The sequence below is a fragment of the Ursus arctos genome, unplaced genomic scaffold, assembly GCF_023065955.2.
Source record: "Ursus arctos isolate Adak ecotype North America unplaced genomic scaffold, UrsArc2.0 scaffold_21, whole genome shotgun sequence".
Taxonomy (NCBI): domain Eukaryota; kingdom Metazoa; phylum Chordata; class Mammalia; order Carnivora; family Ursidae; genus Ursus; species Ursus arctos.
The window spans coordinates 43523062-43539848 of NW_026622886.1; the positions used below are offsets into that span (position 1 = coordinate 43523062).

At 43.9% G+C, this 16787-nt stretch overlaps 1 protein-coding gene and 1 long non-coding RNA gene across 2 annotated transcripts in view; both read right to left on the reverse strand.

Annotated features, from left to right (window-relative positions):
• RASSF3 (Ras association domain family member 3) overlaps nt 1-13711 on the reverse strand; it is a 68502-nt gene extending 54791 nt beyond the window's left edge. The window contains exon 1 of the mRNA XM_026500106.4: nt 13492-13711. Within this exon, the coding sequence (XP_026355891.1) occupies nt 13492-13602 (111 nt within the window). The 5' untranslated portion in view covers nt 13603-13711. The remainder of the gene's footprint in view (nt 1-13491) is intronic.
• Nucleotides 10576-13495, reverse strand: LOC130544491 (uncharacterized). Its single transcript, XR_008960802.1, has 2 exons — nt 13426-13495; nt 10576-11620 (listed from the first exon to the last, which is right to left on the reverse strand). It is a non-coding gene; the product is annotated as an uncharacterized LOC130544491 (long non-coding RNA).
• Nucleotides 13712-16787: the final 3076 nt, after the last annotated feature.

Below are 16787 nucleotides of genomic sequence, written 5' to 3' on the forward strand. Positions count from 1 at the left end.
AGAATATAACGCCAGTTTTAGACAACCAATTTATTGTAAGAAACACAACCAAAGCAAGGCCAGACTGGGGACGGAGAGGGAAGAGCAAACCCCAAGAGGCTCACGTGGTCCAAAGGAAGAGGTTTCCCACCAGATTCCAACACTCATGCCGGTTTTATGGAGCATAAACGAACTCGGAAGAGTTTGCCAAGCAGACCACGGGACTCCCTGGGCAGCTAATGCCTGCGTTCGAACGGCGCACAAGCGGGCTTGGTTCGGAACCGTGGCTGTGTCCAGCAGCGCTGACACACTGTGGGTGGAAGACCAGAGGGCCGGGGACCCAGCCACAGCGCGTGGAGATGGGATTCCAGTGACAGCCCGCAGCATGGCCTTTGCAGTGACTTTACACAGTTCACCTGCATTACCTCATTCGATTTGATCTCATGAAAACCAGAAACAAAACAGTGAGCACAAGGCGATTTACACCTTCTGGAGGAAAAAGGAAAGTCCCCAGGAAGAAGCAAAATTTGTCACCAGGTCAAGCTGGCACCCTTGAGGAGAACTCTGCAGCCAGAATCCTGCACCAGAGGCAGGTAAGAGAGGGAGAACAGAGAAGTTAAAAGAAAAAGATTCGGTCTGTTAACCTATCCATAAACTCTTAAACAAAAGAACCACATTTTCACAGGCCTGGTCATTCTCTTTTCACTGGGATGACTTGCTTTAAGGGAAAAAAGAAGTTGGGTGAAGACTTTGATAGGTGGCCTCAGGCTTGGTCAGAAGACAACCCCTTTCCCAGAAAACAAAGGAACTACAGTGAGACTGAAAGTGGCTTAAAAAAAAAAAAAATTAAGCCTCCAGGAAGGACTGAAGCTTCTTCCCGATGGAGGACAAAGAGATTCCCAGTTATTTCGGTTAATAAAACCAAAGAGACACACCTCATTTCCTGCCACCTTTCATTCTTTGGCTTCAAATCTCCCTCCACTCAGCCCAAAACTCTAACGAAGTGCGTGACTGTATATGGAAGAAGAACCTTTTAAAAATAAAGAGCTAGTTTTTTTAAATTGCTAATATTGATTCCAGCTTATTATGCTCCAAGCATGCTGGTACTTCACAGATCGGGGCTTGAAGAGGTGCGAGGACTTGCCCAAGACACTGGCTGGCTAGCACGGATTTAAACCCAGGCTGCCTTACACAGCTGCTTGTCATCAATCAAGCACACACCCCCTTTTAGCCCATAACAAAATCCAGTTCCTTTTTTCTTTTTTAATAGCCCTCACCTCAAAAGATCAAGGTCCACTGTTAATTAAAACTGCACAGAACTACTCCAGCGAGAATGAATTTTAAGTTGATTTGCTGATACTGGTGCTATGTTTGCCTTTTTTAAAGGAACTACTTTCTGCTAGAGGACCTAGCTCCAATCCTCCACACGAAATGGCAGGAATAATTATGCTCTGGGTACAGTTCATAGGACACACGTCCTCTCACCGAGCCCAACAGGACAGCCAAGATCAAACCCCAGCTCGGCTCAGCCACAGCAGCAGCCCCACCACCACACCCCTTCCAACCGACTGACCACGTGGCCAGAGCGCCGGTCATTAGAGAGAGCAATTTTCAAACTTCAGAGAGATCTGAAAGGGCAGTAACTTCCCCCCAAAGGAAAACTGGCAAGAAACAGCGATCCACAAGCCTGTTTAAACAAACAGAAACAGACCTTAAATGGGCAAAAGTAATATTATTGTTTCTTTAAACCACCTACATAATATTTACATTTTCCCATAGCTGGGAAATGACGGACTCCAGTCAAATATCCCTGAATTCACCTCTGCGAGGCAATTAAAATCTGATATCTGCAGAAGGTATAAACCAATAAAAACTTCTGTTGGTTTAATTTCTCATCTCCAAGTTCCACTGAAATTAGAGCCCAAATAAATCAACTGCATTTTAAGTCCCTTGGAAAGCTCCATAAACTGTAAAACACAGTGGAATGCTAAACTTCATTTTTAATATTGGTATTTTTTTTCCTCCTATGGAATGCATACAGCTATTTTGTTTTCTATTTTCACACAGGTTTTTCAGTTTTTGGTTTGCTGTTTGAGAACCGTGATCAGATACACCATAAATTTCTATGACTTCGCTGGCAAAATATCGAAAAGGATTCCTCGAAACAAGCATTTATAGGAAATTTTCAGAGTAAACTTGTTTGAGTTTTCTAAGAATATGAGGATTAAGGAGGGTTCATGATCTATCTAAAGTCAGAAATAATTCCTTACAAATCTTTAAAGATTCACTTAATTAAAATATTCTGAAGAAAAAAAATTAAATGAGGGCAAACTAGGAGTTAATCAGATTATAAAAGATTAAGCAAAAATTTTCAACACAGGCAAACCTTAAAGTAGACGGTGATGCCAGATTCCATCTAATTGTAATGTTTCAAAAGACAATAAGCTTATAAGCAAACAGTATAAAAATCCTCTTCGGTAGTTGGGGGTTTTAGTTTGTCCTACAATCCTCTTTTCAATACCTGGTCTATTTGTAAACTTTAGGTTCCTCTGAATTCTACCAGGGTGGTTGGAAAACTGGCACTAAATTTATCGAAATTCAAAGATAAACAGGCACCTTCAGTCACCTTTTTTTTTTTTTTAAACATGGTTAGTAAAAGACACTTCATCCAGCTCCCACCCTCTGTATTCCATAGTGTATTCACAGGACATTGATGCTTTCTTAGTAATGCCTTTCCTGTGTCATAATTACAGGAGTAAAGTGGTGTTTTGGTGTTTTTGTTTTTTTTTTTTTTTTTTGGTTTTTTTTTTTTGCTGCAAGTTTCAGTGATGTCAGCCTGAGACACACTGTGAAGTATTTCAAAATGCCAGAATATGTAATGTCCCTTTGGAACAAACACAGTAAGTCAAAAATAACCTGAAGTTTAGCTGACCACAAAAAAAGGGGAACCATCTACCAGCTAAGTATGCAAACGACTGAAGAACAGCGCTCTCTGGAGATTTCCTGCCTACCTCGAAAAATGGTCAAAGGCCATGAACAATGCTCACACCAAGAGGAAGAGCCACTTAGAAGTACAGAAAAATATTCAGTTTACTGGTTAAAGGAATGCAATTAAATAACAATGAGGTGCCTTTACAAAGTTTTTCCTCTATTTTTTAAGTAAACTCTAGGGGGGCCAAAGGGAGGCTTGAACTTACAAACCTGAGATGGAAAGTGGCATGCTCTACTCACTGAGCCAGCCAGGGGCCCCAGTTTTCCCTCTGTTTTAATGACTATACCCAGTGGAGCTAAGGGCACAAAGAAACTAGTTAAAAATACAGCCTTCAATTAGCGATACAGAACTAAGAGGTATAGGGGCGCCTGGGTGGCTCAGCCGTTCAGCGTCTGCCTTCGGCTCAGGTCATGATCCCAGAGTCCTGGGATCAAGCCTGGAGTCCTGCATCAAGCTCCCTGCTCGGCGGGGAGTCTGCTTCTCCCTCTTATACTCCCCTTGCTTGTGTTCCCTCTCTCGCTGTCTCTATCAAATAAATAAATAAAATCTTAAAAAGAAAAAAAAAAAGTCAACATACAAAGAAAAAAAAAAGGAAGAGGTAAAAAAAAATGGCCGTACCATCATTGCAAAGTAAAATTCCGTTTTGTACATCTATCCTGAAAAGTTAATCCATAATGGAAAAGGTTTCTCGCTCTAAATATTCACACTGTTATGTATAGTAGCAAAAAATCAGAAACATTCCAGTCTTCCAATATTTGGAATATAATGCCTATTCAATAAAATACAAGGCAGACATGAAAACGATAGCTGTGCTAGGTGAAGTCATTCAGAAAGAGCTCATAATTCTAAGTTTAAATAGCAAGATTCAAATTTGTCAGGACAGAATTCCTTTAAAAAAATTAAAAATATAACTACCAATTCAGCAATGCCACTTGGGGGTATATACCTGAAAGAATTGAAAGCAGGGTCTCTAAGTCATATCTGTGCACCCATGTTCACTGCAGCATTATTCACAACAGCCAGGACGTGGAAGCATCCAAATATCCACGGACCGATGAATGGATAAGCAAATTGCGGTATATACATCCAGCAGAATCTTCCATTAATGGGAGGACATTCTGACAAATGCTACAGCACGGATGAACCTTAAGGACATCGTGCTAAGTGAAATAAACCAGTCACAAAAAGACAAACACTAATACTGTAGGACTTCACTTGTAAGAACTACCTAGAATAGTCAAATGCATAGAAACAGAAAACAGAATGCTGACTGCCAAGAGTATGGGGGAGGGGAGGGTTGCAGTTTAATGGAGACAGAGTTTCAGTTTCCAAGATGGAGAAGTTCTGGCAATTGGAGACACCACAATGAAAAGGTACTTAACACCACTGAACACTTAAAAATGGTTTATGTGAACAACAAAAACTGTTTAGATGGCAAATTTTAGGTCAGGTGTATTTTACCACAATTTTTTTAAAATGGGATTTAAAAGAATCAGTAGGATTATATGTATGTAAAAAGACAAATGAGGGGCACCTGGCTGGCTCAGTCCATACAGCATGCAACTCCTATCGCGGGGTCATGAGTTCTAGCCCTACAACGGCTGTAGAAATTTAAAAAAAAAAAAAAAAAAAAAAAAAAAACGAAAAAACTAGGAAACAATTCTGCAAACAGTATTTGGATTAGGATAATAAGATGATGGACCATTTTCCCCCAAACTATACATGAGGCGATTTTTATAGTATTCTTATTTTCAAAAAAACTTCAAAAACCTATTGCTCCAGCTACCCATAAAACCTTAATATCCTGCAAGTAAAAATGACAGGTTTATGAAAAATTACTTATTTCTTTTTAGCACATACAAAACAAAGATGAGAGCCAAAGTTTGGACTAAGATCTTGTTCTTCACATGGATGAGAAATGATGAATACAAACTACAAACGAAGTTTTTTTTTTAAAAGATTTTATTTGAGAGAGAGCTCGAGAGTGAGGGGGGAGGGGCAGTGGCAGAGGGAGCCCGACGCGGGGTGAGGGGGGCTCTCAATCCTAAGACCCCAAGACCCTGAGATCATGACCTGAGCCTAAGGCAGACACTTAACGGAGCCCCCCAGGCACCCCTAAAAAATTTTTTTTTAAAGATTTCTAAGTAAGGTCTACACCCAACATGGGGCTCAAACTTACAACCCAGAAGACCAAGAGTCACGTGCTCCACTGACAGAGACAACCAGGCGCCCTGAGACTACGACCTAAACTTGAGAGCAGGTTTCTATCTGTTTTGTTCACCAAAACCCTAGCACCAGCCAAGCACATTGTGAACATACCGTGAACACGGGAATTTAGAAAACTACCTTACAATCTTAACACACACGTTGTCTAACCTGCATTAATTTCATGAAAAACACTTTGCTGATTGCTTACTAAAACCTCTTAAATCCAGATCTTGTCAATCCATTCTTCTGATCTCCAATTCCTAAATTCATCCTTCCTCCTCCAATTATCTCACTCTGTTTAGCATCTGGGGGAAAAAAAAAACACTGAGTGCTGCAATATATAATTAGTAAATTATTCTTAGCTGACTGAATGATGTAGCAGCAGTTAGCAATTACAGTCCATAAAATGCGTATTACTCTTGCTGTTTTAATACTCTATGAAATAATGAACACCATCCTCTGTAAACCTAAGGTAGAGTTGCAGTTTGAAATGCCATTAGGACAGTTTTATCCTATCAGCTCATAGGTCAGAAAAAAGGGAAGTTGCCCACACACAAGTTTCATAACCTCAAAATGCTGGTATGCATGACCCAAGACAGGCTGAAGAACTATTCCCAACAGTAAAAGGCAAGTTCCCCTTCACGAAGAAAAATCTTCCCAGCAAATGGCTGGCAACCCATCCATACATCTGCAGCCACTAAAGATGGAGATCGAAAGCCCTGGCAAGAGCTTGCAGCTCTGCTTTAGCAAACAGCATTGTCCAGCAGAAAACAGAATGTGAGCCACATACATAATTTTAAATTTTCCAGTAGCCACGTTAAGAAACAAACAGGTCTCAGGAAACAAACTGAGCGCTGCTGAAGCGGAGGGGGTGGGGGATGGGGTGGCTGGGTGATGGACACTGGGAGTGTATGTGTTGTGGTGAGTGCTGCGTATTGTGTAAGACGGATGAATCACAGACCTGTACCCCTGAACCAAATAATACATTATATGTTCGTATTTTTTAAAAAGGTAAAAATTAATTTAAGTCAGCATATCCCAAATATTATTTCAACATGTAAGCAATATTAAACAATCACTCTGATTCACTCTATTTTATATTCTCTTTCCTTTGTCTCGGAAATTCAGTGTGTATTTCATACTTTACGGCACCTCTCAATTCAGGCCAGCCACATTCAAGCGCTCAACAATCACATGTGACCAGTAACTACCATACTGGACTGTCCAGTTTTAGAATGATGGTCACTTCTAGGGGCGCCTGAGTGGCACAGCTGGTTAAGCATCCGAATGGGTTTCAGCTCAGGTCATGGTACCATGGGTAGTGAGATCAAGTTGCATCCTCAGCAGGGAGTCTGCTTCAAAAAGAGTCTCTCCCTCTCCCCTCCCCCCACTTGCGTGTGAGCTCTCTCCCGCTCTTGCGCTCTCTCTAAAGCAAATAAATAGATCTAGAATGAATGATGGTCTCTTCTACTCATAACATTTTTACAAGCATATCACATTTTAATCATTTTTTATGGGCTGGGATATCCTTCCTACCGCATCTCTGGCCCTCTCCATTAAAAAAAAAAATTAAAAATTAACAAGTAAACAAAAACCATTTGACTAGCAACTGACAGTCAAACCAGAGCTAACTATTAAGAAAAACCTGGAAAACCTCATTCGAAAGAATTTGGTAAACTCCGGTTAGTGGTATTAATATTAACTCTGTTTAATGGATCTCATATCCTTGAGGATGATGAGGTTTCTGTTGGAACACAATCATCTACAGTTTCTGGACAGATGTCAACAGGAAAATGTGACTTGCTTTACAGGGATACACCTTCTCAGTAAACTTGGCCATCTAAACAGACGTATAGCTTTACCACACTCTACACAATAGAGGTGTTCCCTGAAAAACAACACGTACCAGTTTCCTTTGCACTAAAGGAGCAAGCTCGTCAAAGAAAAATTAGAGAGATGTTCTATTTGGTAAGCTTTTTAAAAAATATTATTAAATGGGGGCGCCTGGATGGCTCAGTCAGTGGAGCTTGTGATTCCTAATCTCAGGATTTTGAGTTCGAGCCCGTGTTGGGTGTAGAGATTACTTAAAAATCTTTTTAAAATAAATAAATAAAACAGGCACCCCTTCCCTCCTAAAACCCTCTGCTCTCCAGGCACCTGGAGAGGCTCAGTTGGTTAAGCATCTGCCTTTGGCTCAGGTCAAGATCTCAGGATACCAGGATCAGGCCCTGAGCCCCTAATCAGCTCCCTGCTCAGCAGGGAGTCTGCTTCTCCCTCTTCCTCTGCCCCTTCCCCCTGTAGGCACAAGCACACTCTCTCTCTAGTAAATACATAAAATCTTTTAAAAACCCCTCTGCTCTTTCCCTTCATTGCAAAAATAAATTGTTTATAAAATAAATTCAATTATTGAATAAATGAATGACAGGCTTTCTTAAAATAAGGAGGAAAAATATATGAAGTGAATTATACCTAAACTAGTAATAACACTTAATACCAATCTATTTTTAAATGACAACTAATGCGTAAGACACCGTGGAGGCTTATGGTCTAGGAGAGGGGGAAAAATTGTGTACATTTGTGTATAAAGGAAAACTTACAGTACCGAGTACTGCGACTTCCATCCAAAATCAGTAGGCTTTCATTCCTTCAAGCACCTACTAAGCACGGAGCATTTCTTCTGCGCTCTGTGAATATGGCAGTCTCTGTCCTCATTCAACTAAATATAACAACGTATTACAATTTTTGCTATGAAAGGAAAGAGCAGAGGGCTTTAAGAGGGGCGGGGTACCTACTTCAGAGTGGTGGTTCTGGAAGACTTCTCCGAGGGGACAGGTGAGTTAACATGGGAAGGAGAATGGAAACCAGCAATCCCAGGCCAAGGTTCTGTGATGGGGAATCATGTGAATCTTGAGAGGAAGTAAGGCTAGTATGACTAGAGTCCTCATTACATGCGGTTATTTAAAAGTTGTATCAGAGAGTGAACAAGGAGAGGGCATTGTCACATTGCTAATGCTTGCTTACAACTAAACCTCTTCCTAGGCACTGTACAGAGCTCTTCCATGAGACAAGGATACAAACAGGCCAAGTTAGGCAAGATACATTATATAACAGCGCTCCTTTGCAGGATAGATCTCCTATCCTATCCTGTCATTTCACCATTGCTTCGGACAGCCCCCGCCTCCCCATAATGGCCTTGAGCCAAATCAGAAGTGAAAAGCAAGCCTCAAACCAGGAACTTTATCAAAAGACAGCTACTTATGGGGGCAGCTGGGGGGAGGGGGCACAAGAGCTGATGCTCAGGGCTAAGAGCTGGGGACCACGCCACATTAGAAAGCATTTGGTCTGCCTCGGTTTTTTCTCCCAGAAAATGAATGTTTATAGTATGACATGCACTGACTGCCAAAGGAAGTCTAAAAAGAATAAGCACATTATTGGGTATTTTTAGCTTTTCTTTTCATAAATGTTTTGTGTCACTGCTTTCCAAATGAATCCAAATCTTGCAAGTTAGCCAGAAGAAACGGGGTAGAGAATGTATCGTTCATAGAAGAGGGGACTAATTTTCTCTTGAAATTGAGTTAAAAGGAATGTGTCTTTGTGAGTTCTGTTCACACAAACACAAAATTCCAATGGATTAATACGTACTGCGTAAAACCAGAATTTATCAGACATGGAGACGAAATGTGCAAATCACCGTGCACCAGGCAAAAGGGCTGGTGGGAATGTCTGTATTCAATAATATAGGGATCAAAAATTAGAGTAAGAGTTAGTACAGCCAAAATACCTTTGAGGTTGTAAACCATTATTCTCTTACCCCCAGTGGTTTATCGCCAAAGCTTCTAATGGACACACTGAATGAAACAGTGCAACTCATTACTGTTGATTCTAGCAGCAAGACACAGAACCAAACAGCAAGTCAGAAAAACATTTAAATTATAATAAGTACACACAGGGCGAACTTGAGACCTGTTACGCGGAGTCACACAGGCCTGCCTTATTAAACAATTCTGCAGTATAACTTCTTTAGAAGTGTGAGTGGTTCAGAGACAATTTTAAGAATTCTTGACTATTCGGGGCACCTGGGTGGCTCAATCAATTAAGCGTCTGCCTGTAGTTCGGGTCATGATCCCAAGGTGCTGGGATCCAGTCCTGCATCGGGCTCCCTGCTCAGCAGAAAGTCTGCTTCTCCCTCTGCCCCTCCCCCCCAGCTCATACGCCGGCTCTCACTTGCTCACTCCCTCTCAAGTGAATAAATAAAATCTTCAAAGACCTCTTAACTATTCTGCTGAAACAAAAAGTGTCTCATTTCCTTATTCCCATTAACTAGCCAAGGTTCAGAAAGAAAAGTGATTACCTTAGCTATGGAGAAAGATATGTTCCAATAGATTAATAATTTTAGTCATTTTCTACTCTTGGAAGTCTGAATGTGTAGAAAAGGAAAATTATGAATTATAGAACTGCCCACATTCTTGGTTCTGCATGAAACAACAGGGGATCCGCAAGCATGAATTCTGAACACTGTGACGAACATGTATGTGGAATAGGGGGTTGACATTTTAAGAAAATCCTAAATTATAGATGTCCATATTTGCAAAAAGAAAATCGAATTTTAAAATTTAGTTGGGGGGGCGCCTGAGTGGCTGATTAAGCAACTGACTCTTGATTTCAGGCCATCATCTCAGGGTTGGGAGATGGAGTCCCACGTGGCCTCCCTCTGGGCGTGGAGCCTGCTTAAAATTCTCTCTCCCTCTGCCCTTCACCTCCCCCTGCACACACAGGTGCATGCGCTCTATTTCTCAAATTTTTTTTTTGAGAATTAACAAAAAGGAAAGTATGTGGGCCATTCGGTGAATCACTTAACAAGGCCTTACCTTTCATTAAGTTAATTTTCCAGGGGGTTCTTGGGAGAATAAGATAAGGTACATTTGAAAAACCTGTAAGGATGGGGCGCCTGGGTGGCTCAGTCGTTGAGCGTTTGCCTTTGGCTCAGGGCGTGATCCCAGCATCCTCAGATGGAGCCCCACATCAGGCTTTTTCACTGGGAGCCTGCTTCTTCCTCTCCCACTCCCCCTGCCTGTGTTCCCTTTCTCGCTGGCTGTCTCTGTCAAATCAATAAATAAAAATCTTAAAAAAAAAAAATGAAAAACCTGTAAGGAGCCAATTCTCAACCCAGGAAAGCATTCGTTCATACAACTAATATTCACTGAGCAATCACTGTGTGTCCGATACCAGCGGAGGCCCCAAGGATACAGCAATAAACATGACATCCAAATGCCACAGAAAAGGCCACCTCTCATTCCTGTTTATATCCTCCAGACAGGTTTTTAAGCCTTTTTTTTTTTTTTAAAGAGGGTACCACCATAAGGAAGAAAACTAGTATCTTCTTTATATCCATAAGATTTTTGTTTTTGTTGGAGACAGAAAGAAGTTGGGCTATGTTCCTTTGCCTGGCAAGAGAAGAGAAGAAAATCCTCATCCCCCTCCCCCTTTTTCTCCAACCTGCATTTACCACAAATATCTTGCTCTCTCTGGTTATTTTCAAGAGTCATAGAAACTGAATTTTCCTGGCTTGTTCACCAGGTGCTTCAGCACCAAAAAAACAACAACAAAAATACTATTATCAGTAATAGATCCTTATGGCAACCTCTCTCTTTCCACCTCTCTAGAGAAGGACCAATTTCACTTTTATGCTTTGTTAGAAACTCTTATCTTATTCTTATAATCACCAGCATAATAAAATGAAAAAGGCAGGGCCCCTGGCTGGCTCTTGATCTCAGGGTCCTGAGTTCAAGCCCCACTGGGGGTATAGATTACTTAAAACAATAAAAAGAAAATAAATAAAATGAAAAAGGCGTATCTATTATCTAACCTTAGGTAAAAGAAACGTTCTATACTTAGAATACCTTGCTTTATATTTGTAAGTTTTTTACTTCTTAACTCACAAAGGTCATCAAGAATTTAACACATTCAATTTAACCAAAATGCCCACAAAAATTCAGTTTCAAACACTTCTGCCACCTGGCAAGTAAGTCCCATAACTCAGCACCTTGCATGTGTTATGTTAGGAGGGGGAACACACAAGCAATAAAGCTTCAGAATATACAGAACAAGCCCTTCAAGCCAAGAACTAGGTCTTACTGTCCTGATTTTCAGTACAATACTACAAACTACATAATGTTAGACTAATTCTAAAAGCTAAATAAGTTGCATTATATAATATATATGCTAGATTAATGAATGGAAACCCTGTATGTCTAAACCAGGGGGGGGGGAGTTGTTTTATTTTTTAAAGCACTAAAACATTCTCCCCCAATTCTAACCTGGACATCGTGGCCCTTGTGAAGGAGCATCACATACCTGGAGAATCTGAGAACCAGCAAGTTTTCTGGAGAAGAGCCACCTCTGGAATCAACTTCGAACGAACACAACCACCTCTGTTAAGTTCTAGTCAAATCGTGACAGCAGTAAGTGGCAGGAGAAAATACGAAGTAGAGGAGAGAGAGACAGAAGAGGCCAAGAAAGAGAAGAGCCAAGTGAGAGAAGCACAAGGAAAAGTAATTCCTCCCCGACAGAGGGGAAGAGTATTTCTGCCTTCCAAACCTCAGAGCAAACTCATGCCATTAAAATACACTCTACCGAAAATAAAGGATCAGTTGCTATGAACTGAAGGTTTTTGGACCCCCACTCCAAAACTCCTATGATGAAGCCCTAAATGCCAGGAGGTGGGACCTGTGGGAGATAATGTGGCCTGAGGGCTGCCCCCACGATGGGATCAGCGTCCTTCCAAGAGGAAGAAAGCTAGCCCTTCCTCCATAGGAGGTCACTGCAAGAAGTCAGCGGGCTCCAAGCCAGGAAGCCCAGCCAAGAAGGGGTCCTTGCCAAAACCCAAAAAACCAGCCGGGGACCTAGATCCACCTCCAGCCTCCAAAACCATGAGAAATATTAGTGTTTAAGTCACCTAGTCTATGGTATCTGTTACAGCAGCTTGAGCTAAGCCATCGCTCAAAGTGACTAGTAAATGGTGCAGCCCTAAGCCTTAGAAACAATAAAGAGGACAGACTACCGCCCCAGAACTTTACTCAGGATTACCCGCTACTGAATAAAGGGCACTTGACTTCACTCTTGCCCTTCACCATCCCCTCTCCCCCTCCTTCTGGTTTGGGAGTTAAGAGGTTGAAAAGACTAGAACTTCCGAATCATAAAAAGAAATCTGACCTCAGAAAGTGGTTAAATAAACTTAAAAGGTCTGGCGAGGAAACCCTGACACATACTCCGTCCTCACCCCTCCCATAACTCATCATCCGGCCCTGAACGATTTTCCTTGCCTCCAGTCTCCAGGACGGAGTCTAACAGCAACGGTCTGGTGAGCGCCCGTTGTTGAAGAGCAACAAATTTGTTCCATTACAGCCTTCACTAATCTGATGTGAGCACGGCTGGGTTGGCAGGGCTTCCTGGTGTGCCTCCCAGGGCCAGGAGGCCGCGGGTTCACGCACGGGACTGAGGAGTCCACCCCAAGTGGCCCGTTTCGGGAAAGCCTTCCAGGAAAACACGGTCCGGGTCGGCGAAACCGGCCCAAGCTCCCTTCCCATCTTTTCCCAAGTCATACTTCCCACGGCATGCCTCCTCCAAAAAAGGAAGAAACCGGCCTAAGGCTCAGCTCACGCCGGCTGGTATTTACCTAGCACCGGAACTTGTTTGCAAAACACTGAAGGCACTCATAAACTTGACTTTGCAGGACACGCACAACCTTGACTCCCGAAACCAAGATCTAGAGAGCGCCTGCTATCGTCCCCGCCCCCACCACCAAGGTGCTGGACCCGGAAGGTAGAGGAGGCCAGGTCACCAACGCCACCCCTGGCTATTACAGGGCCCCCAAGCCACTCTGGGCCTCACTGCCCACTGAACCGATGCCCAGTGGAGGCCGGAGGCAAGGCCCCCGACCACTGACTGCCCGGGCAGAGAGGAAACGCCGGGAGTGGCCAGGGACGCCTCCACGCTCTCAGAACTGCTCTCCCGCAGCCCGCCGCCCGAAGCAGGGCCGCAGAGGCCATCTGGCGCGGAAGGCAGAAGTGGGCCCTCGGTCTCCTGCCCTTCCACCTCCTTCCCTCGCCCTGGCCGCCCCCAGCGCACTCCCGCACGCCCATGTGCACGACCTCCAAGCACGACCCCCGGATGCCAAAGGCAGAAGCCCCTTCTCGGCCGCCCCCCTCCTCCTTCCCGCGGGCATGCCCGGCGCGCCCCACAGATACACGTGGATTCGGGGATCCCCGGAGCTACGAGCGCCGGCTGCTGCGCCCTCCGCGCGTGCCACTCACTTCCTGGCCGGCGCGGGGCTTGCCCTGGGGCGCTCTCCTGAAAAAGGAGGTCCTGGCGGTGAAGAAGAAGTCCTCGGCGTCCTCCTCCAGGCTGCTGTAGCCGCTGCTCATGCTGCTGGCCCCGTCGCGCGCGGGCCGCCTCCCCGAGGCGCAGGCGGCCAGGCAGGGGGTGCCGCGCCCGCCCGCCCCGCGAGGTTCCCGGCGCGCGGCCCCGAGCCGCCGGCGGGCCGTCCTGCTGCAGCTGCGGCCGCCGCTCACTCCGGCCCTCCCGGCCCCTCCTGCCGCCTCCCCGCCGGGCTCCGGGCGCGGCTTTAGCCTCGGAGCGCCTCGCGACCCCCGCCTCCCGGGGCCCCGCCCTCCCCCGTGTGCCCCTCCCCGGGAGGCTCGGGGCTGTGCCCAAGCGGTTCGGGCACTCCCCGCGCGGCCGCAGGTGGGGGTGGGGCGGCCGGCCCTCCCAGGCGCCTGCCCTTTCCCAGTGGTGTCTGTGCAACCCAGAACGCCCACTTCGAAGACTGCGTCTGGCCGGGCTGTGCCCTGGGGCGCTTCCCCAACCTCCCGGAAACTGCCAAGTCCTCTGTGATCCGGCTACCCGTCCCCCACTCGGCTCGCTCGGGTTTTGGGGAGGACCCGAACAGAGCGGGGAACTTTCGCTGCTGTCCCCGCCCTGGTTGCCCCTCCCGGGGTCTAGCGGGCGGCAGTGGAGATTGCCCCGCCGGGGAGCCCCCAGCCCGTCGGGCCTCTGGCAGCCGTTTCGCCTCGTCCTGAACCCCAGCATCTCGCCGCTCCAGAAGGGTTAAAAGTTAGCGGAGAGGAGTGGGGAGGTAACAACTGGGTAGAGTTCATTCAAATGAAAACATCCTTTCTGGTAATTGAGTTGAGCTTGGGTCTTCCCTCTCGCCTTCTCTCTAGCGAAGGTTCGTTGTCAGATAAAGACGGCCAAGGTCGTCAAGATCTAAGAGGCTCCTTGGTGAGGGGAGTGGGGGTGAATTCGTTCTATGGTTCAAGTACTTATTAATTAAATGTGCGTTTTCTGTGTCCCCTCCCACAGTCCTACAAGGCATGGTTTCTGTGTCAGGGTGATGGGTTCAGGGAATTCTATTCACTTTCCTACCAAAAAAAAAAAAAAAAAAAAATCCGTATTTTCTGAAATCCTTCCAGTGAGTTATCCTCTTTTAGAATGCAAAATTTTCTTGCAAGCCACCTGTGGGTACCAGTCATTTACACCTTGGTGTTACTGAACTGATTTAAACCATACTAGTTTCCTTGCGGAGATCTTGACTGAAAGGAGGTTGATTTGAAACTTCACCGCCACTGCTGTGGTGAGCAGTCTTTCATTAAAAGAGGAAGAGAAGGGTTAGAAAAGAGAATTTTCACCCATTATCGCTGAACTTTCTATGCAAGAAAGATAGATAATGCATATTTCCTTTAATCCTCAAAACAACTCTAAAGTAGTTAGTACTAATTTATGCTCATTTTACACCCAGAGCAGCGGGGGTTTAAAGCGGAAAGTGGCTGTAGGTGGTACGGCTGGGGCCATTCTGATTTATTTCTGTTTATCTGAAGGTCTACAGAGACCCTTCTAGGTCCTCTGCTTGGTCCCCAGTCAGCTGTGCTCGTTTATGCGCTAGCGGAGCGGAGAGCTGGCTCTTGAGTCAACCTACCCCCAGGCAGGAGGAAGGCTTGCAAACCTGCTCCACCTTCAGGCTTGCACATCCAGCTTGCAAAGGGGTGCATTACCCTAAGTGATTCACAACTGCAAGAGGCAGGCCTCAGAGTTTACAGCCCATTTTAAAGATAGTGCAACATGAATGCCTTCCTCCCAGCCACACGGCTACTGAATAATTAGAAACCAGGAATTCTAGCTCCATATTGTTTTACCCAATCTAAACTGACGGCTGGTGCCATGTACATAACCTAATGTAAGAGAATAAGACGATTTACTTACTTTATGAAAGATTTTTGTCATTTGGTTTCTGTTATTACATTAACCTTATCTTTATTAAATACCTCCAATTTAAGAGTAATGTATAGAAAAAAAGGGTAATGTACAGGTTAAAGATTTTAAGTAACTTGTTTTATTGTGGATGGGAAGAGAGAAATAACCCAACCTGAGCTTATTAGTTTCTGAGTATTTGCAAGAAAAATATTAAAGGAAAAATACATTAAAGTGTTTCACGGCGAGCCTGGGTGGCTCAGTCGGTTAAGCGTCTACCTTCAGCTCAGGTCATTGATCCCAGGATCCTGGGATTGAGTCCCGTATTGGACTCCCTGCTTAGTGGGGAGTCTGCTTCTCCCTCTATACCTCCCCCTGCTTGTGCTCTCTTTCTCTCTCTTATTCTTGCTCTCAAATATATAAACAAATAAATAATTTAAGAACTCTTTTAAAAAAATAAATTAATTTAATAAAGTGTTTTGTGATCCACCATACCATAAAAAGGATTTTTAATGTTATTTTTTAAGTTCCAAAGGACTACATGTTTATTTCTGTCAACACACCATCAGAATCAGTTTTAACAAAAAGGCATAATTGAATAATGAAGCAGAAGTGCTTTTAAGCAACAAAAAATTAAAAAAGGAAGGAAGAAAGAATTGGCATTTTGTTTCCCAAAAGCAGCATAATCATATTTCTACATTTTTCTGATAGTATTCTTGATTAAAAAATATATTAAAATTTGGTTCATGAAATTAGTATTTGTAAAAATTCAAAATGTCACATTAAGCAACTAGACATTTTTACCATTTAAAATTCAAGGAAGGGGGTGGAATAAATAAAATGTATGCAACCAAGTTCAGTTTTGAAAGAACTTACTATCAAACACAATAGGATTTATAAGGGGACTCCATTATCATAAATGTTCCAGTGATGTAAGATCCTAATGATTTAAATTTATAGCCTAGTAACCTTTTATTTCCATGTTAATTGGGGGAATATATTTACAACTCAATAAATATATGCAAAAATTATAAACACACAAATGTTTTGTAATTTTATTTTATTTATTTTTAAAGATTTTATTAATTTATTTGACAGAGACAGCCAGCGAGAGAGGGAACACAAGCAGGGGGAGTGGGAGAGGGAGAAGCAGGCTTCCCAGTGGAGCAGGGAGCCCAATGCGGGGCTCGATCCCAGGACTCTGGGATTACGCCCTGAATGACTGCGCCACCCAGGCACCCCTGTTTTGTAATTTTAATTATCCTGTACATCAAATCGGTTTCCTTGAATCAAAGTAAAAGGAGAGGCTTTAGTAACAGTTTAACCCATCTTGCTCACCCAATAAAACCCTCCAGGAGAGGAA